Genomic DNA, 24258 nt, shown 5'->3' with positions numbered 1-24258 from the left:
TTAACTTGGCTTGATACTTGACAGTTATTTGTGGCTCTCTCAAGTCTTAGTTTCACGTACAGCCCCAAGTTCTATAAGATGACCCTGACTTTCAAGGATCTTATCTGTGTGAGGAATCCAGGGACAGTCTCCTGTGAGAATGTGTGAGTTAAGTGAGGGATTGTTGGGTAGGTCTTGTCTGAGCCTCATGAATTCCTCAATGAGACCGTTTTCACCGGGACAGGCTCCTTGACCAGGGGAAGGAGTGGTTGGTAGAGTCTGAGAGGTTGATTAGTCTGATCATTGAGAGCGAATAAGGATTTTGGACTTGCATTCAAAGTTACTAAGGAGAAAAGCCTTTTTTTTGTGATTTTAATTTCAGGTTAATTCTAGAAATTTCACCTTAATCTATCTTGTGTTTATAAATATATGCAAAGTAAATCATTTTGGTTTTATTTTACATAGTTGTTCCTGAAAATGATAGGCCCAACTCATGGCCAGATGACAGTAACGAGACTTGTGAACACATTAAAAGAAGGAAAGCGTTTGCCTTGTCCGCATAACTGCCCAGATGAGGTATTTATGGGCCACTTCATGTAATAAAACTCAATTTTTATTATGTTTTCACAGCTTGAGTTATCCAGCCAGGATGAGGGGGTGGGGGAAGGAGTAGAAAACTCCTTTTTAAAACAGTTTTCTGAAGCTGAATTTCAGATAAGATATCTGAGAAGTCAGCTCTGGGGCAGATGACAGCTATAAGTTTTGTTCAAAGCAAGGATTCCCTCCAAAAGTAGGCTCACCTCAGTGAGCACCCTAGGGACATGTTTTGCTGTTGCCTTATTGTGACAAATACGTATAATTGCATTTTTGTGTGTAAGTTTATCACACTCATCAACAACATTGATGACATTTGTTCAGCTTTCTGTATTCTAAAGTAAATTGAGCCTTTAACTCTTCAGACTATTTAAGACGTACTGAATAGCATGCATCAGAAAGTGAAGCAACCAATGGGGAAACTGAGTCTAAGCTGAGGTGAAACCCCACCTTTGAACTGGTTGGTTTGTGGTAATTAATAACCTGGATTTTTGGGAAGGTCAGTTAGCCCATGAGCTGCTCAAGTGCTAAAATATTATTTAGGAACTATAGTTGCATCACATTTTCTATATTTTAGATTACTCAAATACTCTTGTTTTCCAGTCTTATTTATTAAGGAAAGTCGTTTACATTCCAAAATTATTTTCTTACTCTTGATGTTTCTATCATTTAAAAAAATGCTCCCGAATCTAACAACATTTTTACTATTGTTGGTTCTTTTTATTCACTTTACAGGTTTATCAACTTATGAGAAAATGCTGGGAATTCCAACCATCCAATCGGACAACCTTTCAGAACCTTATTGAAGGATTTGAAGCACTTTTAAAATAAGAAGCATGAAAAACATTTAAATTCCACTGTGTATCAAGTCCTCCTCCCCCCAACAAATACCCAAGCCATTTAAAAAAATTTTTTTTTAATGGAAAAAGTTTGTATTCTGTCTAAAAAGATACTTGGGTACGTATCCATGTATAAAGGCACACTGTGGTGCTTATTAATATGTGTAAGTACTTCCTCTTTAAATTTGGCACCAGTAACAGTGACAGATAATGACAGACAACATATTAGCAAGCACTCCTTTTGGAAAGAATCTATCTCCATTTTGTTTGGCTGGTTGACCATCACAGTTGTGTACCAGAATTTCAAAACGAGGAGCTGACCAAAGCACAGTCGCAAGATGATTGCTTTCTCTCAGCTGCTAGTTGATCTGAAATGTCTTCTGGCACATAAAAAAGATTGATGGACTTAGCCAGTACTCTAACATGCCCTCAAATTTCAGTATCTATACAGTGATAGATCAAGCATTCTTGAAATATTAGATACCAGTTAGTATAGTATTGTTTCTACACAAAGATGAGTGTGTGCCTGTCACCAGTAGGACTTCAACTTTCAGTTGTTTTCCCAGTGGCTTCGCTCCTGTCCCCTTGGATGACCAGTGGTACCCATTTTTGAGAAAACTGGTCATACCCAGGGAGATAGCTGTGGAATAGATAACTTTGCTGCATGATGTTAATTCTTGAGAACTAAGCCTGTGCCCGTGCTTTCCTAAACAAACAGTATACCTTGAATCAGACTTGATTCCAAGAACCTGGATGCTATTATACATGCTTTTAAGAAATGTCAATGTATATCCTTTTATAACTCTATACCACTTTGGGGCAAGCTGTTCCAGCATTGGTTTTGGATGCAACCAGTCAGAATATATACCACATCCATTGCACTGTTCTTAGAGTGTTTGAGTACTTACCATCCAAGACTCCATCACTGTTTTGACCATCACCCTATGGCACAAAACTTGAAAGAAAAGACCCAGCTTAGAGGCACTATGGAGTTCAGGATCCACTAGACAGTTTTCAGTTTGCTTGGGGGTAGCTGGGTAATCAAAAATATCTTAACGTCTGATTCAATGTGAACCATAAGATCTTTAAGACCAAGAGTCCGAAAAACTTTTTGTTAATGCTGTCTAGCATTTGTTTGTTGATATCATTACTTTGAGCCTGAAAAAAAGTTGTGGATTGATTCAGTGGCAACAATAAACTTGCCATTTAAATTTGTTCACTAACCCTACATCACCAAGGTCTCTGTCTGTGTCAAACCTGTGGCCACTCTCTATGCACTTTGTTTACTCTTTATACAAATAAACATGCTAGAGACTTCACATGCATATGCCTTTTAATATTAAGATTGCATTTTCAAAGCATTTCAAACAATTCACTTACATAGAAAAATAACAGTATAGACTTTGGGGGTTGTTGGTAATGGTCCTGATTACTAACACCACTTGATTTGTACTTATCTGTTATGTCCAATGGCAAGGAGCACAGGCCAGTATGGATGGCAGATTCACATGTGCTATAATCCAAAATGTCTTTTAGCTCTTGCAGCCTCTTCCTGCTTTTATGTTGCAGCTCTGATTTAAAATTCACCATCCTCCCTTTCTTCTGTTTGTACTATCACAGAGGTGTGACTAAGCACTGAAGAGGCTTAATGCAACAGGAAAATGGGAAGGAGAAGTACAGAGCAAGAAGAATCCATTATTCATCTGCTGAGTCATACTTGAGTGATGCCTATCCTGATCAGTTAACTTATAGGTAGTATACTCCTTAGAAATTATCTTAGTTTAACTTTCTAGCTGTCATTTTCCAATAGAAGTTAATATATGCAATAAATTAGACCAAGTAAAATTCTTTACAAGTCATACAACGTTTACCAATTTTAAACTTCATAATTAAAACAGGATAGATTTATCTATCATAGTCAAAAATAATAAGTCCCCTAAATTACAAGATATTTAATGATCTGATTTCAAACAGACTAGGATCAGTGAGACCCCCCCCCAAACTCTGTATCATCAATTACAGTCTCATATCAAGGAACAAACTTAGAAATTTCTAGATGGCAAAGGGTGTCTCATGCATTTAATACCAAGGTCTTTAGGAGATGGTGATGTCTCAAGTTACGTGAAATAACCACAATTCTTTCAGAAGTAAGTTGGGTTAAACAGCTGATAATTTTTCAGCCTAACTCACTACAAAAGAATAAGAGACAAAGCAGAGAGTTGAGGTATAGCTTATTAATTAGCTCAAAATGGTTATAAATACTGTTACTCCGTAAGACTCCTTCAGAAAGGGTAGTATCAACTGCTTTACTATATTGTGGAAATAGGGCATTTGATGCTCACAATATGTCCTGTTCTATTAAGTAGATCCTCACTAGAATGTCCTATGGAATAAGATACAGGAGTCCATGTTCCTTGCCACTTACAAGTCTGTTGCAAAAGGTAAAGGTCTTTAGGTGAAGTAAAAGGATTAGGGAATTAGTGCTATTAGATCAAGGTCAGCAAACTTGCTCTATAAAGGGCTAGACAGTAAATATTTTAGGCTTTGCAGGTCATATGGTCTCTGTCACAGCTACTCATCTCTGCCATTGTAGCACAAAATAATAGCCCTAGATGGTACGTAAATAAATGAGCATGGTTGTGTTCCAGTGAAATTTTATGTATGGACACTGAAATCTGAATTTCATATAATTTTCAAGTCATAAATTTTCTTTTTTCCTCCAACTATTTAAAAATGTAAACATCATGCTTAGCTTGCAGACAGTATAAAAACAGGTGGAAGGCTGAATTTGACCCCAGGATGTAGTTTGCCAACCCTGGTAATTAGATCACCAAAGCTACTTTTCTTAAAATACCTTGTGTTTTTCACAAAAGGTATAAATGGTAAAAAATTAAAGGTAAATCATCTGCAGTAGTGTCCACCTCGGATGTCACGATCACTCTATGTTTGAGTTTATATTGCATGGCTGGTGTGGGGGTAATCATTTAGTCTGCATGTAGAGCATCTTTATCTGTACTTGTGTAGTTCTAGGAAAAGTTTTAAAAATCTATAAATGAGATTACTTCTAGGGAAAGTAAGTTGAAATGCCCATTAGCTTATAAGAACCTCATTCTTCTAAGGCTCAGGAAACAAGACTGTTTCTCGTTTATTGCTTCAAACTTTTATGTGTGGTGTCAAAATTATTCCCAGTCCTAAAACAAGGAATATTGTTAATTTCTCCAATGGACTGTAAGTTAATATCACATTGATTAAGATGCATCTAATTCTGGTGGAAAATGTCCTCAATTGATATTTCTTCTTATTGCTACTTATTTTTTATTTGGCAATTCTGCCTGCTGCACAGCACAGTTCCTTCTGGGAAATTATAAACCCGTATTTAAAGGATATGGCTAGTTTGAATGTAGTTAAGGCAGCGAAGAACAGCAGAGATACTGCAAAGAACCTTACGAGGTTATAAGGAGAGAACTTAGTACACACGCTTCTTTTTTAAGTAGGTTTCCATGTAATATGCTCCTGTGCCCTGAGAATGCTGGTCAACGAACTCCACTGAACCACCTTCTGGGGCAGAGACGAGATATGATGAGCCTCGCTTCTCATTTCTTAAAGATGACACCTGTGAGAAAAACAAATCACAACTAATGCTAAAATCTAAACTAAAATTGGTTTATTTGTTAAACCCATTTATAAGAAAAGTTGTCCTGCTGATTTGATGTAAAAACTGAATAGGATAAATAACAAAAAGTTACACAAATTCCTTTATTAAAACAAATTAGATTTTTAAATTTCTATATCAAAATCACTTGTGGAACTTTTACAAAATACCAGTTTCTGAGTATTCTCTCCCTCCACATGTTGGGGAAAGTAAAAAAAAAAAAAAAAAAAAAGACACTATAGTTGCTTCTGCTGTTCACAAATAGTTAAACCCCACTGAATCAGAATACGAATACCAGATGTCAGTATTCCTCTGAGGAAGGAGAGTGGCTAAGAAATTGAGCTGCATATCAAATTAGATGTCAAATCCATCTAGAAATAAAAGTGGCAAGAGAGTAATAGGTGTAAAAACTGGGAAATGATGTCAATGAAAATAATAATACATCCTAGAGAGTAATGTGAACTCAAGTCTACAGAATAATCACCTGGAAAATATTAAAATGCAGATTTCCAGGATCCTTTCCAGAGATTCTGATCCAGAATTAGTCACAGTAATCCATACAGTGAATCAGAATGTGTAGCACAACCCCATGATCTTCTAATCCCTCTCAGTTTTACCTTTTACAAATACTATGTGTGCCAAGCTTGTTGAAGCAGAATTATATAACTTAACGTACAAGATTGTAGAAATGACTCATAAGGAAAGCTTCCAGTAACGCAGAAGAGCCTTGTCATGTTACAATTAAAATTACAATTGTTTTTGAAACAACAATGATCACAGTTTTAAAAATGGAAATCAGGGGCTAGCCCTGTGGTGTAGTGGTTAAGTGCAGCGCAGTCCGCTTTGGTGGCCCGGGTTCGTGGGTTCAGATCCCAGGCGTGGACCTACACCACTCATCAGCCATGCTGTGGTGGTGACCTACATCCAAAATAGAGGAAGACTAGCACAGATGTTAGCTCAGGGCAAATCTTCCTCAACAACAGCAACAACAAAATGGAGGTCAACTTCAGAGGGAAAGATTTATAGTCTGTCACAACTCCCTGCAGATAAAGTAGTTCTAAATCATCCATGTTTAGAGGGCTTAATGAGGAGTCGACCAAGATGGTGACCTAGGAGGCTCCTGAGCTCCCCTCCTCCCATGGGTGCACCAAATGTACAGCTACACACAGAGCATTTTCCTCTGGAAGAGATCTGGAAACTAGCTGAGTGACTTCCTACACACTGGACAAATGAGAGAAGACCCACATTGAGACAGGTAGGAGAGGCTGAGACACCCTGGCACAGCACCATACAACTGGGACAGAACTGCCAACTCTTAGCTTCTCCCTCAAGACTGAAGGGTTTAGACTCCACATCTAGTGCCCCAACGTGCCCAACTTTTAAGACTCCCACTGGAGGGATGGGCTCCTCAAACACCTAGCTCTGCAAGCCAGTGTGGCTTGTGTCCATGAGACCCACAGACTACGGCAAACAAACAAGCTATTCCTTAATGGGTGTGTGAACACTCACTGCATCTCCTCAGGGGAGCAGGCAAAATCACTGATCTCCCAGTCCTTCTCTGAAAGAGATTTGTCTGCATACTTTTTATTTTTTTAAATTTTTATTTTTCCCCCAAAGCCCCAGTAGATAGTTGTATGTCATAGCTGCACATCCTTCTAGTTGCTGTATGTGGGACGCGGCCTCAGCATGGCTGGAGAAGCAGTGCGTCGGTGCGTACCCGGCATCCGAACCCGGGCCGCCAGTAGTGGAGCACGCGCGCTTAACTGCTAAGCCACGGGCCGGCCCAGTCTGCATACTTTAAAAGCTGCTGCCTGAGGGCCGGGCTTCTGATCTAGCAGGCCCTAGGGGCTGGCTGTGATCTTCCCCAGAAACCGGGGAAGCAGGAGAAACACCTCTCCCACCTTCTTCCAACCTACTCCAAGTCACTAGTATCTCCCTGGAAGGAGCTTGTACACACACCTGTGCCCCAGCTTTTATGGCTGCCACCCAAGGGAGGGTCACCTGATTGCTTGGCTCTGATAGTCAATGGGGCTTGCATTCATGAGTCCCACAGGACTGTAGCAAACAAAATAAATTTCTTAATGGGTGCAGGGGCACCCTCCCTCCCTCTGCCCCCCTTGACTGTACACCCAGGCCCAGAACAGAGAGAACAGGCAGAAATGCCCATCTCTGTTTCTCCCTGGAAAGAGCTTAACTACACACTTGCCCAGCTGCTGCCTGAGGGTCCAGGTTCTAATCAGCCAGCATCTAGATGCTAACTGCAGTGCTCCCTTTTGGGAAACTGATGGGTCTTAGTACAACCTCAACTACTGAGAGCCACTAAAGACAAAGGAGGAAGCTTGGACCATCACAGAAGTTTGAGAGACAGCTAGGAGCTCAAGCAAGGCTGATCGACAAGGTTCATCTCCTATATGAGACCATTCTGTGAAGACTGCGAAAGGTGGCTGTTTAATGTGCAGAAACCAACACAGAGTCATGGAAAAAGAAGAAACAGGATTATGTTCCAGGAAAAAGAAAAGATAAATATACAGAAGTAGACCTTAATGAAACAGAGATAAATGATTTACCTGACAGAGATAATGGTCAAAAAGATGCTCATGGAGGTCAGGAGAGCAATGCATGACAAAGAAAGAACTTCCACTGAGAAAATATTTTAAAAATATCACACAGAAATCGCAGAGCTGAAGAACACAATCACTGAGCTGAAAAATTCAATAGAGGGGTTCAAGAGCAGACCAGATCAATTAGAAGAAAGGATCAATGAACTCAAAGACAGGCCAGTGGAACTCATTCAATCAGAATTGCAAAAAGGAAAAAGAATGAAAATGAGTGAAGACAGTTCAAGGGACTTAGGAGACACCATCCAAAGGACAAATACATTATAGAGATCTCAGAAGGAAGGTGGGGGGGGGGGCCGAAAGCTTATTAAAAGCAACTGTAGCTGAGAACTTCCCTAATCTGGGGAAAGAGATATTTAAATCCAGAAAGCTTAGAGACTACCAAAGAGGATGACTCCAGAGAAACACACTGAGACACATTATCCTGAAATTGTCAAACATTAAAGACAAGGAGAGAATCCTAAAAGCAGCAAGAGAAAAACAACAGATTTTTCAGCAGAAACATTGCAGCCACAAAAGAAAAGGATGATATATTGAAAGCGCTGAAAGAAGAAAACTGCCAACCAAAAATACTCTACCTGGCAAAATTCTCCTTCAGAATTGAAGGAGAGAGCAAGAGTTTTCCAAACAAGGAAAATCTAAAGGAGTTCATCATCACTAGACCAGCCTTACATGAAATGTTAAAGGGAAATCTTCATGCTGAAGTGAAAGGATGTTAATTAGTAATACGAAAACATGAAAGTATAAAACACTGGTAAAGGTAAATATATATGTAAATTGAGAATAATGTAATGGTGGTGGGTAAACCACTTATAAATGTAGTAAAGAAGGTTAAAAGACAAAATTAATAAAAATATAAAATCATTTGTTAATGGATATACAATGTAAAGTTGCAAACTGTGACATCAAAAATATAAAATGGGGTAGGAGAGATTTTGTATGTGTTTGAAATTATCAGCTTAAAACAGACTGTTATAAATATAAATTGTTTTATGTAAGCCCCATGGTAACCACAAAGCAAAAGCCTATAGGAGATATTATATATATAAAAGAGAACGGAATCAAAGCATACCAGTACAGGAGATCATCAAATCACAAAGAGAGCAAGAGAGGAAGAAAGGAACAGAGGATTTACAAAATAACTAGAAATTAACAAAATGGCAATATTAAGTCCATACTTATCAATAATTACTTGAAATATAAATGAACTAAATTTTCCAACCAAAAGACATAGAGTGGCTGAATGGATAAAAATCAAAACCCAACTATATGCTGCTTACAAGAGACTCAGCTTAAGGACATGTCAGCTGAAAGTGAAGGGATGGAAAAAGACATCCCATGCAAATGGAAACCAAAACAAAGCAAGAGTAGCTGTACTTAACATCAGACAAAATAAATTTAAGACAAAGAATGTAACAAGAGACAATGACCTTCTTTGTCTCTATAATAATTGAGAGACCAATTAATCAAGCAGATATTACAATTGTAAATATTTATGCACCCAACATAGGAGCCTAAGTATATAAAGCAAATGTTAACAGTTCTGAAGGGAGAAACAGACAGCAATACAATACTAGCAGGAGACTTCAATACTCAACTTTCAACAATAAGCAGATCATCCAGGCAGAAAATCACTAAGGAAACATTGGACATAACCTAAGTGTTAGACCAGGTAGACCTAACAAACATACACAACATTCTATCCAACAGCAACACAATACACAGTCTTCTCAAGTGCACAGGGAACATTCTCCAGCACAGATCATATGTTAGGCCACAAAACAAGTCTTAATAAATTAAGAACACTAAAATTGTATCAAGCATCTTTTCTGACCACATAGTATGGAACTAGAAATTAATCACAAGAAGAAAACTGGAAAGTTCACAAAAATGTGGAGATTAAACAACACGCTCCTGAACAACCAATGGGTCAAAGGAGAATTAGAAAGAAATCAAAAATTATCTTGAGACAAGTGAAAATAGAAACACAACATAGCAAAACTTATGAGATGCAGCAAAAGCAATTCTAAGAGGGAAGTTTATACTGATAAATGCCTGCATGAAGAAAAAAGAAAGACCTCAAATAAACAACCAAACTTTACACCTGGAGGATCCAGAAAAAGAAGAACAAACTAAGCCCAAAGGTAGCAGAAGGAAGGAAATACAGTGGTCCCCCCTGATCCCCAGGAGATACATTCCAAGACCCCCAGTGGATGCCTGAAACTGCACATAATACCAAACACTAGATACACGTTTTTTCTATACATAAACATTTGAGGTGTGAGAGCAAAACTAGCATGAATTTCTTTTTCCTTCTCCACAATTTCACAGATAGATTTGTTCTTACCATAGATCTTAGCAACTTCACCAACCTCAACTTTCACCTTTTCACTTAAAAGAAGCACTTTATGGCTTCTCTTTGGCATATCCAAATTTCCAGCATCACTACTCTTACACTATGGGGCCATTATTAAGTAAAATAAGGGTTACTTGAACACAAGCACTGCACTTGTGCAACAGTTGATCTGATAACTAAGATGGCTACTGAGTGACTAATGGGCGGGTTGCATATACAGCATGGATATGCTGGAAAAAGGGATGATTCATGTCCCAAGTGGGACAGTGTGAGATTTTATCACACTACTCAGAATGGTGTGCAATTTAAAACTTACAAATTGGTTATTTCTGGAATTTTCCATTTAACATTTTGAACCATGGTCAACTGTGGGAAACTGAAACCAAGGAAAGTGAAACTGTGGATAAAGAGAGACTATTGAAACAAAGACCAAAGCAGAAATAAATGAAATAGAGACTAAAAAGACAATAGAAAAGATCATTAAGACTAGGCGCTGGTTTTTGGAAAATGTAAATAAAATGGACAAACAATTAACTAGACTTATCAAGAAAAAAAAGAGGACTGAAAGTTGTAAATGAAACAGGAGACATTACAACTGATACCACAGACATACAAAAGATCATAAACACCACTATGAACAGTTATATGCCAACCAATTAAATAACCTAGAAGAAATGGATAGATTCCTAGAAACAAACAACCTACCAAGATAAATCATGAAGAAATAGAAAATCTGAACAAATTACTAGTAAGGAGATTGAAGCAGTAATCAAAAACTTCCTAACAAAAGTCCAGGACCAGATGGCTTCACTGGTGAATTCTACCAAACATTTAAAGAAGAATTCATACCAATCCTTCTCAAACTCTTCCAAAAACTGAAGAGGAAGGAATGCTTCCAAACTGATTTTATGAGGCCAGCATTACCCCAATACCAAAATCAGACAGACACCACAAGAAAAGAAAATTATGTACGCCAATATCTCTGATGAACATAGATGCAAAAATTCTCAAGAAAATACTAGCAACCTGAATTCAACAACACATTAAAAGGAGCATACACCATGATCAAGTGAGATTTATTCCAAGGATACAAGGATAATTCAACATCTACAAACCAGTCAACGTGATACACCACATCAATAAAATAAAAGATAAAACTCATAGGATTATCTCAATAGATGCAGAAAAAGCATCTGACAAAATTCAACGATTTATGATGAAAAAAAAATCTCAATGAAGTGGGGAAAGAGGAAATGTGTCTGAACGTAATAAAGGCCATATGTGACAAGCCCACAGCTAACATCATACTTAATGGTGAAGAGCTGAAGCTTTTCTTCAAATATCAAGTATAAGACAAGGATGTCTACCCTCATCACCTTTATCCAACATAGTATTAGCAGTCCTAGCCAGAGCAGTAAGGCAAGAAAAAGAAATAAAAGGAATCCAAATCAGAAAAGAAGTAAAACTGCTGCTATTTGCAGATGACATGATTTTTTATATATAGAAAACCCTAAAGACTCCACCAAAAAGCTGTTAGAACTAATAAATAAGTTCAGTAAAATTGCAGGATACAAAATCAATATACAGAAACCTGTAGCATTTCTATACACTAACAACAAACTATCAGAGAAATTAAGAAAACAATCTCATTTACAATCACGTCAAAAAGAAATACCTACAAAAAAAATTAACCAAGGAGGTGAAAGACCTACACTGAAAACTAAAAGACACTGATGAAAGAAAGCGAAGACAACACAAATAAATGAAAGATAGTCCATGCTCATGGATTGGAAGAATTAATATTGTTAAAATGTCCATACCACCCAAAGCAATCTACAGATTCAATGCAATCGCTACCAAAATTCCAATGGCATTTTTCACAGAAATAGAACAAACAATCCTAAAATTTGAATGGAACCACAAAAGATCCCAAATAGCTGAATCAATCTTGAGAAAAAAGAACAAAGCTGGAGGCACCCTTCCCCATTGTATACTTTTGGCTCCTTTTTTGTAAATTAATTGAACATACATGCATGGGTTTATTTCTGGGCTCTTTATTCTGTTCCATTGATCTATGTGTCTGTTTTTATCAGTCAATACCATACTGTTTTAATTACTATAGCTTTGTACTATAGTTTGAAATCAGAGAACATGGACTGCCTCTTCAATAAGTGGTGTTGGGAAAACTAAACAGCCACATGCAAAAGGATAAAACTGGACAACTATGTTACACCATACACAAAAATTAACTCAAAATAAACATAAGACCTCAAAACATAAAACTCCTAGAAAAAAAACATAGGCAGTAAGCTCCCTGATATCATTCTTGGGGATGATATTTTGGATCTGACTCCAAAAGCCAAGGCAACAAAAGCAAAAATAAACAAGTGGGACTATATAAAACTAAAAAGGTTCAGCACAGCAAAGGAAACCATCAACAAAATGAAAAGGCAACCTAGCAATGGGAGAAAATATTTGTAAATCATATATCTAATAAGGGGTTAATATCCAAAATATATAAAGAACTCATACAACTCAATAGCAAAAAATACCCCAAAACAATCTGATTAAAAAATGGGCAAAGGATCTGAACAGATATTTTTCCAGAGAAGTCATACCAATGGCCAACAGATACATGAAAAGATGCTCAACATCACTAATCATCAGAGAAATGCAAATCAAAACCACAATAAGATATCACCTCAGACACATTAGAATGGCTGTTATGTGGATGGTTCAACATCCACAAATCAATCAATGTGATACACCACATTAACAAAATAAAGGATGAAAATCATATAATTAACTCAACAGATATGGAAAAAGATTTGACAAAATTCAACATCCATTCATGATAAAAGCTCTTCAACAAAGTGGGTATAGAGGGAACATACATCAATATAATGACGTCCATATACAACAAACCCACAAAAGATGCCAAACAGCCAAAGCAATCTTGAGAAAGAAGAACAAAGCTGGAGGCATCATGTTACCTGATTTCAAACCATGTTATAAAGCTATAGTAATCAAAACAGTATGGTATTGGCATAAAAGCAGACACGTAGATCAATGGAACAGAAGAGAGAGCCCAGACGTAAACCCATGCATATGTGCCCAATTAATTTACAGCAGAGGAGCCAAGAGTATGCAATGGAGAAAGGACGGTCTCTTCAATAAATGGTGCTGGAAAAACCTGACAGCCACATGCAAAAGAATGAAACTGGATCCCTATCTTACACCATACACAAAAATCAGCTCAAAATAAATTAAAGACTTGAATGTAAAACCTGAAACCATAAAAACTCATAGAAGAAAACATAGGCGGTAAGCTCCTCGACATCAGGCTTGACAGTGATATTTTGGATTTGACGCCAAAAGCAAAGGCAACAAAAGTCAAAATAAACAAGCGGAACTACATCCAACTAAAAAGCTGCACAGCAAAGAAAACCATCGACAAAATGAAAAGGCAACCTCCTGAATGGGAGGAAATATTTGCAAATCATACATCTGATGAGGGATTAATATCCAAAATATACAAGGAATTCATACAACTCGACAGCAAAAAACAATTTGATTAAAAAATGGACAGAGGATACGAATAGACATTTTTCCAAAGCAGACAGACAGATGGCCAACAAGCACCTGAAAAGATGCTCAACATCACTAATCATCAGAGAAATGCAAATCAAAACCACAATGAGATATCACCTCACACCTGTTAGAATGGCTGTTATCAAAAAAACAAGCAATAACAAGTCTTGGTGAGGATGTGGAGAAAAGGGAACACTTATACGCTGTTGGTGGGAGTGTAAATTGGTGCAACCACTATGGAAAACAGTATGGAGCTTCCTCAAAAATTAAAAATAGAAATACCTTATGATCCAGCAATACTACTTCTGGGCATGTAACCAAAGGAAACAAAAACACTACCTTGAAAAGATATATGCACCCCCATGTTCACTGCAGCATTATTTACCATAGCCAAGATAAAGAAACAACCTAGAAGTCCACTGATGGATGAATAAAGAAGATGTGGATATATACACAATGGAATATTAGCAATAAAAAAGAAGGAAATCCTGCCATTTGTGACAACACGGATGGATCTTGAGGGCATCATGCTAAGTGAAATAAGTCAGACAGAGAAAGACAAATACCATATGATCTCACTCACACGTGAAATCTAAAAAAACAAAACTGAGCTCACAGATACAGTGAACATATTGATGGTTGCCAGAGGTGAGAGGTGGCGGAGGCTGGGTGAAATGGGTGAAGGGGGTCAAAAGATACAAATTTCCAGTTATAAAGTAAATAAGTCATGAGGATATAATGTACAGCATGATGACTATAGTTAGTAATACTGTATTGTATATTTGAAAGTTGCTAAGAGAGTAAATCTTAAAAGTTCTCATCATAAGAAAAAAAATTGTAACTGTGTGGTGGTGGATGTTAACTAGATATTGTGATGATCATTTTGCAATATATACAAATATTGAATCATTATGTTTTACACCTGAAACTAATATAATGTTATATGTCAGTTATACCACAATAAAAACAAAAGATTCCACCCTAGAGAAGGGCAGCCTGCAACACAATTGTGTGCTCACCCACTCAGCTGGAGCCTCTTCGCCCTAAATCCTCTGGTCCCTAGGAAGCCTCTTCATCACTCTCTTCAGCTGCCTTCTCCCTTTGAGCCTCTGTTGCTCTGCAGATCTTCTGTGTGTTGGATGGCAGCCACTAACACTGTCAGACCCTTAGCTTGAGGTATAAAGAACTCTTTCTCATTAGCTTTCTTCCTCTCATAAATGATCAGTCTGTTAAGTTAGTTTAATTTTCAAAAGCTACTTGTTTTATAACCCAATTCATTTTTCAAAAATAAGGGGAGAGAAACAATAAAGACCTCTCTCTCGGATCTGGAAATCTCACTTTCAGCTTCCTTCCCTGATTCTTCCTGCTACGTAGTAATCCATGTTTCATGTCTTAGTATAAAGCAAAGCAACAACCTGACTTCTCCTCTCTTTCTATACCATCTTTATTCTCAGAAGCCAGGTAGGAAATTTATTAGAGGCTTTCATTCAAAGGACTGCCCAATGGCGCTTCACCATTCCCAGTACGAACCAACTGAGATGTATGAGATCAGCACAGGAAATATTAGGAAGAAGAGGAAAGGAACATGGATGTCATTATACCCCATATGACAATGGGAGAAAGATAATTCTTCTGATACACTCTATCAAAGATATCTAACTTTTAGTGCAATTTAGTTGGGTTAAATGGGAAATGATGACAGTTGATTTAAGATTTTGGAAGCAAAACTCAGTGCTCTGGGAGAAATAAATCTGTATCAAACATCAAAAAAGAGAAAATAAAACCACAAAAGAGGGAAAGAGTATAAAGCAAGCAAATGCTTTTATTTCTTATTTGCAGGATATAGACGTCCATTCCTTCATAGACTAACTATTGAGGGTACTGGGCTGTGTGCTGTGGGGTTACCTAGATAAATGAAACTTGAGCTGTGCCATCCTAGACCTCTCCTCCTAGAAGGGGAAGTTAGAAAAGCACAAAACAGAATTCTAAAAGGAGAGGGCCACCATGCCAAAAAAGAAATAGAGATGAAGTGCTACAGCTTTTGCAGAGAAGGTAAAACGGTAGAGGAGGGTTTGAGAGGTAGGGACAAAAGCTGAGATGGCACCTGAGGAAAGATTTGGAGGCGAGGTCAGACCTAGACACGAGGAGACCAGGAATGACCTTCTAGGAGAAAGGAAATGCCTGAGCACAGGCAGGAAAGCATGGGCCTGGAATGAGCCCCGGGGCTGGTCCCTGGAGGACAGGAGCAGCACGTGAGGCTGGGGAGGCAAAGCTGGCCTCGGTCACGACATGAACGTGATTGGGCTCACTGACGACCAGTCCAAAGGAAAGACCCTTATCAGCGACGCTCTTCTGAAAGGAATGTAACCAGTTAGCAGGTCCCTCTAGATACAAAATCAAACTGGTTTTCAGAAAATTTGGCCTCTATTGAGGACTGCTCCCTCTCGCCTTTGCCTTGGCCCCACTTGACGTTTTCTACGTCTTGTCTCTGTGGTGGAGTTAGACGGGATGGAGAACCTAACACGAACAAATGCACTAGTTCTTCCAACATATCAATCAAACCCCTCGTCTCCCTTTCTTAGAATTTCAAGCCCAGCTTTTAAAGACCTCAGACCTAGAGGAACATGAGTTAATTTGATTATCTTTTCTGCATTAAACAATTCATTGCTGAAATTTTAAGAATTCTCTTTTCCCATGATGAAGTGCTTTGTTTTAAAACCAACATGCTTCACTTTGTGACGTTAATGATATAACAATCAAATGTCTCATCGTCACATACACAGGTACAGATGTTTTCAATTTTCATATTAACTTCTGCCTCTCAGAAACTTGCCTTTCCTCATGTAGTAATGTTAAGTCTTAACTTCGAATTTAAAGACCAGTCCTCCAAAAGGTATTGTACCACATTAAAAAAAAAAAGTAAAATTTGATCACTTCACTAGTTTCAGTCTACCAAGTTATACAAATTATGCATCTTAGATTTAAGTATGTTTAATAAGCACTTAAAAAAATCAAAACACAATATTAAAATCCTTTGAAAAATGAGACTGTCAGAATAGCAATTCAAAATCTTCACATTTATGTATACCGTATACTATTCTTTTGTTGATTTTTTTGAACATTTAACAAGACCGATTTGGTTTATAAACAAAGATTTTAAAGTAATGAGGGTAACTTCAAATAAATCTCAAAAGCTTGCTTTCCTTAATTCCAGTTTTTAGCAAAAATCATTTTTCAAAAGTACTTTCCAAGTTATTGTCCAGGGTTACTATAAAGATAATCTGTGGCTTTTTATAATTATTGTTTAAATTAGGTTTAGGTTTTAAAAAATATTTTGTATAGCTACTGCTTGTCACAAGATTCTGATTATCCCAGTCCATACACAAGTCTTTCTGGCAAGTCTCTCTGCACGCTCTGCCCACGAGGTGGCAGCATTAGGCTCCACATGAGAGGACGAAGCATCATCCAGGCCTTCTGGTTCATTTTTTGTCTTTGTCTCCTCTCCTCTCATCACACATCCTGTGGCTGATCCCTGGAACAGGCAGTCAGCTCCCTGGCAGGAGAGACCCCTGTAACCAAGGGCAACACGAGAGCGCAAGATGCAAGTAGACAGCGCGGTCCTAACGCATCGCACAGCAGACAGCCACCAGCACGGCAAGGGTCAGAAGAACCCAAACCGCCACTGAAACAGCATATGAAATGGCTGAAATCACTCTTACACTATTCTTCCCATTATTAAAACTAATGACTACATCGAACTGAAAGGTTGTTTAAGAGAAATTTTGACCTATTTTACCTACTTTACTAAAAGGGAGGAATGTCTTGTTTTTCATAGATTATAATTAGATGTTAGATTTAGGTGTTTAACAAATATTTAATAAATTGGCTCAAAGGCTTCTCCCTTAAGGTAGGCTTCTCCCACCACCTGACGTAGACGTACCTATTTCTCTCTACCTCAGCGCCTGACATTTCAAACTCCACATGTAATTCAAACTAACAGGATCACACAGCTGACTACAATGCTATTACACTGCTGGAGTGTGTGCTACAAATTTTAACATAACTACATCTATTTCTGGACTAAGTTTTCTCCATAACAGTTCAAATATTTAAGGAATGCAGCTTTTGAGACAATAACTGCAGCTCAATGGCAATTCTCATCAATTATTGTAATCAAGTAGAGAAATGGGAGAGGTAGCCCATTTTAAATTGGCTTCTAATTAGAACTAGATCTGGAATAATTGATTTAACTTGTTTGCTTATCATTAAGTGCTTTTAGGATCTTTAAAACACTGAATGAAAAAGCTACCCTCTATCTAGTATAGTTAAGGCTTATTTTTTAAAACAGAGTCCCAATATTTGTTGATAGTCACAGGGTTGTGCAACCATCACCACAATCTAATCCCAAAACATTTTCATCACTCCAAAAAGACAGCCCATACCTGTTAATAGTCACTCCACAACTCCCACTTCCCCTGGCCCCTAATAACTAGTCTTTTCACTTTCTTTACGTATTTTCCTATTCTAGACATTTCATATAAATGGAATCATAATATATGTGACCTTTTGTATTTGGCTTATTTCACTTAGCATAATGTTTTCAAGGCTCATCCATGTTGTGACAAAGATCAGTATTCCAATCCTTTTATAGCTGAATAATATTCCATTCTGTGGATATACCACATTTTGTTTATTTATTCATCAACTGATAGACATTTGGGTTATTTCCCTTTTTGGCTATGATGAATAATACTGCTATGAAAATTCATGTACAAGTTTGTGTGTGGACATACATTTCAATTCCCTTGGGTATACACCGAGGTCATAGAGTGACTCTGTGTCTAACATTTTGAGGATCTCCCAAACTGTTTTCTAAAGCACCTGCACCACTTTACGTTCCCTCCAGCAGTGTACAAGGGTTCCAACCTCCCTACATCCTCGCCAACTCCTGTAACGGTTCATTTTTCTTCATTCTTTACTCTTTCCATTCTTCTGACTGGATAATCTCAATTGACCTATCCTCCAAACATTTGATTCTTTCTTCTGCCTGTTCAAGTCTGCTGCTGTGCTCCAGTAAATATTTCATTTCAGTGACTGTACTTTTCAAATCTAGAATTTCTGTTTGGTTCTTTTTTATAATTTCCATCTCCTTATTGATATTTTCTATTTGGTGAGACACTGTTCTCACACTTTCTTTTAGTTCCTTAGATGTGGTTTCCTTTCATTCTTTGAACATATTTAAAATAAGTGATTGAAGTCTTTGTCTAGTAAGTCCAATGTTTGGGCTTCTTTAGAGACAGCATCTATTCATTGCTTTTTCTCCTGTTTATGGGCCATACTTTCTTATTTCTTTGCATGCCTCATGACTTTTTGTTGAAAACTAGCCATTTAAAATAATAGAATGTGGCAACTCTGGAAATCAGATTGTACTCCCTCTTCAAAATTTGTCACTGATGTTTTCTTGTTGTTTGTTTAGTGATTTTCTGAACTAATAATGTAAAGTCTGTATTCTTTGTTGTGTGTGGTCACTGAAGACTCCTCCATTGGCTTAGCATCAGCTAATGACTGGACAGACTCCCTGAAATACCTTGAACCAGTAGGTCTCCTGGACTTTGCTGAGGGGCTCTGTGTGTGCATTGGGCCATGCCTTCACCACTCAGCCAGGCAGCTTACAACTCTGCCTTACCCTTCGCTTCTACAAGTGAGAGCTTGGGGCCTTCTCAGGTCTTTCCAAGCATGCGCATGGTCCTACACATGCATGTAGCCTTGTAAGATTCCCAGGAATATGTCAGAGATTTTCAAAGCCCCTGTGGGCACCTAATTCCCCAGACTTTCCTTTATAGCTTTTTAGTTAGCTGATTCTTTGCCCCAAATGTTATCTACAGCCTCAGGCAGCCACAAAGTTAAGCAATTTCCTCTAAGTGTTTTCAATAAACTCCCCCAAGGAAAAAACTTTCCACACTGGGCAAGCTCTGAGTCAGGTCAAATAAAAACAGCCTTGCAAGTGGGGTCTTTCAGGGAACAAGCAGACAGGTCAGATGATGACATTTCTCTGGGAATGAGAGTTTGAGGCTCCAACCCCTTCCTGCCCCCTCTGGGGGCTGCCTGCTTCCTCGTTTTCACTGGGATTATGGGCGTTGGAAAGAGACAGGAGAACGGAAATAGGGTTGGTTAAAAGACCGTAAAGCTAGCTGTTCTTAACAATATTCAGCCGTTTTTCTTGAATAAATGCTCCCCAGGGTGTTGCAAGCCTTTAATTAATATCCAGAGTTCTGTAAAAGTTCTGATAATTTATGCCCGTTTTATTGGTGCTTTTATGGAGGAAAGAAGGTTTGGAGGTTCTTACTGTGCCATTTTGGTTGATGTCATCTATGGCTTGGATTTTCTATTTAGGCTTATGATACACTGCAAATAATTTTAGAGTATGAGGCAAGAGTCAGGGTTCATGTTTTCCAATAAGGATAATCAGTTGTTCTGACAACATTTCTATTTTTTACCTATTGAATTGTTTTAGCATCTTTGTCAAAAATCAATTTTACCATTTAAGTATGAGCCTATTTTTGGACTCTATTCAATTCTACTGATTATTTGCCTATCATTATGCCAACATCACACTGTCTTGATTACTATGACTTTATAGTAAATCTGGAAGTCATGTAGAGGAAGTCCTCCAAATTTGTTCTTTTACAACATTGTTTTGGGTATTGCAGTTCCCTTGCATTTCAATATAAATTTGAAAAATCAGCTTGTCAATTTCTATTTAAGAAAAAGGCTGCTGAGAAATTGCTTGGGATTGCACTGAATCTATAGATCAATTTGTGGAGAACTGATATCATACCAATAAGTCTTCCAATCCAAGAACATGGTATAGCTCTTCATTCATTGTTAGTGCCATCGAGTGGATTCCAACTCCTAGCGCCACTGTGTACAGCAGAGCAGAGCCCTGCCCGGTCTTTTGCGCCATCCTCTAACCTTCTAGCACTCCATCAGACAATGCTCCACTGCTATTCACAGGGTTTTCATGGCCAATTTTTTTGGAAGTGAGTGGCCAGGTCCTTCTTCCTAGTCTGTCTTAGTCTGGAAGCTCTGCCAAAACCTGTCCACCATGGGTGACTCTGCTGGTATTTGAAATACCAGTGGCATAGCTTTCAGCATCAGAGCAACATGCAGTCTCCACAGTATGACAACTGACAGATGGATGGTGTGGTTCCCTGACCAGAAACAAACTTGGGCCATGGCAGCGAGAGTGCCAAATCTTAACCACTAGATACCGGGACTGTCTGTCTTCATTCATTGCATTCTGATTTAATTTTTCTCTGCAATGTTTTGTAGTTTTCATTGTAGAGTTCTTACAAATCTGTTAATTTGTTACTGTGCATTTCATGTTTGATGCTGTTGTAAACGGAAATTTTTAAAAACATTATTTTCTAATTGTTTGTTGCAAGTACATAGAAATACAATTCCTTTTTGCATACTGCCTTTCTATCTTGTGACTTTGCAAAGTTTACTTATTATTTTTAGCAGCTGCTTTTTAGATTCTTAAGGATTTTTCATGTAAACAATCATGTCATATGCAAAGAGAGACATTTTTACTTTTCCTATTTCTTACTTTTTTTTAAAAAAACCTTTTTGCACTAAAACCTCCAGTAAAATGTTGAACAGAAATAGTAAAAGTGTACATTCCTGCCTTGTTCTGACAAGCTCTGTGTTTTACTTGGAACATGTGGTCCATTTTCATTTAACTATTATCATCATTCAATTGAGGTTTACCACTTACCTATTTGTTTTCTATTCATCCTAATTGGTTTCCTTTTTCCTTTCCTGACATTTTTTCGTTCAATCAAATGTTCTCAGAATTCCATTGTAATGAAACTATTGACATTTTAGTTATACTTCTGTGTATTTTTAAATGGTTGCTCTATGGATTACAAAATGCATTCCATAACTTAGCACAGTCTACTTAGAGCTAACACCGTTCTACTTCGTGTAAAATGTAATAATCCCACAAACGTAATTTCATTCACCCCATACTGTCCTTCAGACTGTTGATGTCAAACATGTTCTATCTACCTACATTATAAACCCCACAATGTACTGTTATAATTTTGCTTTTAAATAAATTAAGAAAAGAGAAAATATATATTTTTTATTTACCCACATATTTACCAGTTGTTTCAACATAGCTGTTCTGAATGAGGGGCAATCTAATGGATAGAAGACAAGGATGCTGCTAAACATCCTACAATGTACAGGAGACACCCACCACAACAGAGAATCACCCAGCCCAGAATGTCAATAGTGCCAAAGTTGAGCAGCTCTGTCTTAAGATAAGGTGCGCCGTTTTTATCTGGTTGCTTTCAAGATAATCTCTTTAAAACTCTGGTTTTCAGCATATTAACTAATCTGCCTAGATAAAATTTTGTTTTTATTTATCCTGCTTTGCAGGGGAGGTCTCTGAGCCTGTTAGATCTGTAAGTTTTTTTAATCAAATTTGGGAAATTTTTTACCACTATTTTTCAAATATTTTATGCCCCATTTGTCTTTCTCCTCTCCTCCTGGGATTCCAATTACACTTATTTTAGATTGCTTGATATTGTCCCTCAGGTTTTCAACCTCTGTGTTCTTCAGATTGAATTATTTCTTTTGATTTGTCTTTATGTTAATTGAACCTTTTGTCTTGCTTTCTCCAATCTTTTGCTAAGCCCATCCAGTGTACTTTTTTCCAGATACTATACTTTTCAGTTCTAGAGTTTCTATACTTCTTTTTTAGTTTATATTTCTTCCTGAAATTCCCTCTCTGTTCACTTTGACCTTATATTCCTTTAAGTTCTTGAACATATTTATAACAGCTGTTTTAAATAAGTCTTTGTCTACTCAGACTAACATCTGGGTCATCCTGGGGTCAGTTTCTATTCATTGCTTTTCCACTTAATTGTGTGTCACATTTTTTGTTTCTTCAACTATCTAGTTATTTTTGTTTACTCGACATTGTGGATGATAGATCACAAAGACTATGGACTGTATAATCTTCCTCTGGAGATTGTTGATTCTTGTTGTAAGAAGGAGTTAACTTTTCTGAACTCCAACTCCAAACTCTCTCCTCTCTGCTGGGGAGGAGTTGAATCTCTTCACAGTCCTCAGCCTCCCATCTGTGTTCCACCAGGTGCCCTGGAGCCTCCCTCAAACACACAGCTCAGGAGTCAGTCAAGTGTATTTCGGCTGAGTTTACACAGAGATTTTGAGGCTCCTTCTCATGCAGCCCCCTTTTCATGGGATTCCCCCTACTTTTCAGTCCTGCTAACAGTCCTGAGCTCTGTCCTCCAACTCCATCAGCCGGCAAGACTGCACCTTTCCACATGGACCCGGCCGGGGGTGGTGGTAGGCAAAAAACCACGGAAACACAAATCTCATCCCGGGCAGTTTCCGTCTCTCAAGGACTGACTCTCCTTCAGTTTCTGCCTGCTTTTGGTCATTCTCCAGGGCCTTCAAAGAGTTGTTTTTCTTTCATATGTAATACAATTGTAATAACAATTATCTGCAGGAAGATAATCTGATACAAGCAACTTCACCAATCTTGGAATGCCAATTAGGATTTTTAAATGTGATAGTTTTATTGGAAATAGGGATTATTATATCCATCTATATCTTGACATATCCATCTCTCCTCATCCTTATGCATAATAACAGCCAATACAAAACAACCAACCAACCAGTTTCCATGAGACACTACTTCCATGCCTGAAGAAACTTCTCCACAGTCCAAAGGAAATAATGTGGACTTTGGAATCAGAGAAGTCGTTTACTAACTGCCTGAACTTAGAAGGGTTATTTACGCCTTTACGCTTTTCCACTTGTATTATGGAGGTGGTTATTTAAATCTCACGAGATCGTTAAAGATTAAATGCTTACACTGCAAAGTGTATAGCAAGTGTTAAAAACAAAACTAAAAACGCTGGTTTCTTTCCTCCATTGCAGCAGGGGAAATGGCAGAAGGAATTCCTAAAACATGCCCACCTTTTACCAGTAGCTTTACTCCATTAGTAACGTCAAATTAAGTTGACTTTCTAAGGATGGAAGAACACGAGAGAGAGACCACGTGTCACTTCATGCACAAGCATGAGGAAACAGCAGGGACTGTCCAGGCGGACACTGAGCCAGGCAGGAGCCACAGGATCTCTGGGTGAGCAAGTGCGGAGGCAGGGGGAAGGCTGGCAACACAAGTCATGTTTATCACAGAACTTCTCCACGTGTAAGTGGATACGATAAGTATACAAGAAACCACAGTAAACTAATCAGCAAAACTGCTAATGAGAAAAGACAAATTTCAAAAGTGAAATAAAATAAATGAAAAGGTTAAGTCTAAAAATTAACTTTTAGGGGCCGGCCTGGTGGCACAAGCAGTTAAGTGCGTGCGCTCTGCTGCGGCGGCCCAGGGTTCGCTGGTTCGGATCCTGGGCGCACGCTGACGCACTGCTTGTAGAGCCACGCTGTGGTGGCGTCCCATATAAAGTAGAGGAAGATGGGCACGGATGTTAGCTCAGGGCCAGTCTTCCTCACACACACACAAAAATTTAATTTTTAAAGCTTACATCATATATTTAACTAAATTTTTAAAAATTTATTGTGCAT

General features: G+C 38.0%; 2 protein-coding genes across 3 annotated transcripts in view; one reads left to right on the top strand and one right to left on the bottom strand.

Annotated features, from left to right (window-relative positions):
• Positions 1 to 2731, top strand: part of JAK1 (Janus kinase 1) — a 49955-nt gene extending 47224 nt beyond the window's left edge. The window contains exons 24-25 of the mRNA XM_058538220.1: positions 445 to 555; positions 1309 to 2731. Coding sequence (XP_058394203.1) covers positions 445 to 555; positions 1309 to 1404 — 207 coding nt within the window. The 3' untranslated portion in view covers positions 1405 to 2731. The remainder of the gene's footprint in view (positions 1 to 444; positions 556 to 1308) is intronic.
• The window catches only part of RAVER2 (ribonucleoprotein, PTB binding 2), a 105599-nt gene continuing 84068 nt past the window's right edge, over positions 2728 to 24258 (bottom strand). For both annotated transcript variants that reach the window (XM_058538223.1, XM_058538221.1), the window contains exon 12: positions 2728 to 5025. In XM_058538223.1, coding sequence (XP_058394206.1) covers positions 4879 to 5025 — 147 coding nt within the window. In that variant the 3' untranslated portion in view covers positions 2728 to 4878. The remainder of the gene's footprint in view (positions 5026 to 24258) is intronic.

Source organism: Diceros bicornis, chromosome 4, assembly GCF_020826845.1.
Source record: "Diceros bicornis minor isolate mBicDic1 chromosome 4, mDicBic1.mat.cur, whole genome shotgun sequence".
Classification (NCBI taxonomy): Eukaryota; Metazoa; Chordata; class Mammalia; order Perissodactyla; family Rhinocerotidae; genus Diceros; species Diceros bicornis.
The sequence above is the reverse complement of the archived record's forward strand: the minus strand, read 5'-3'. Positions and strand labels throughout refer to the sequence as shown.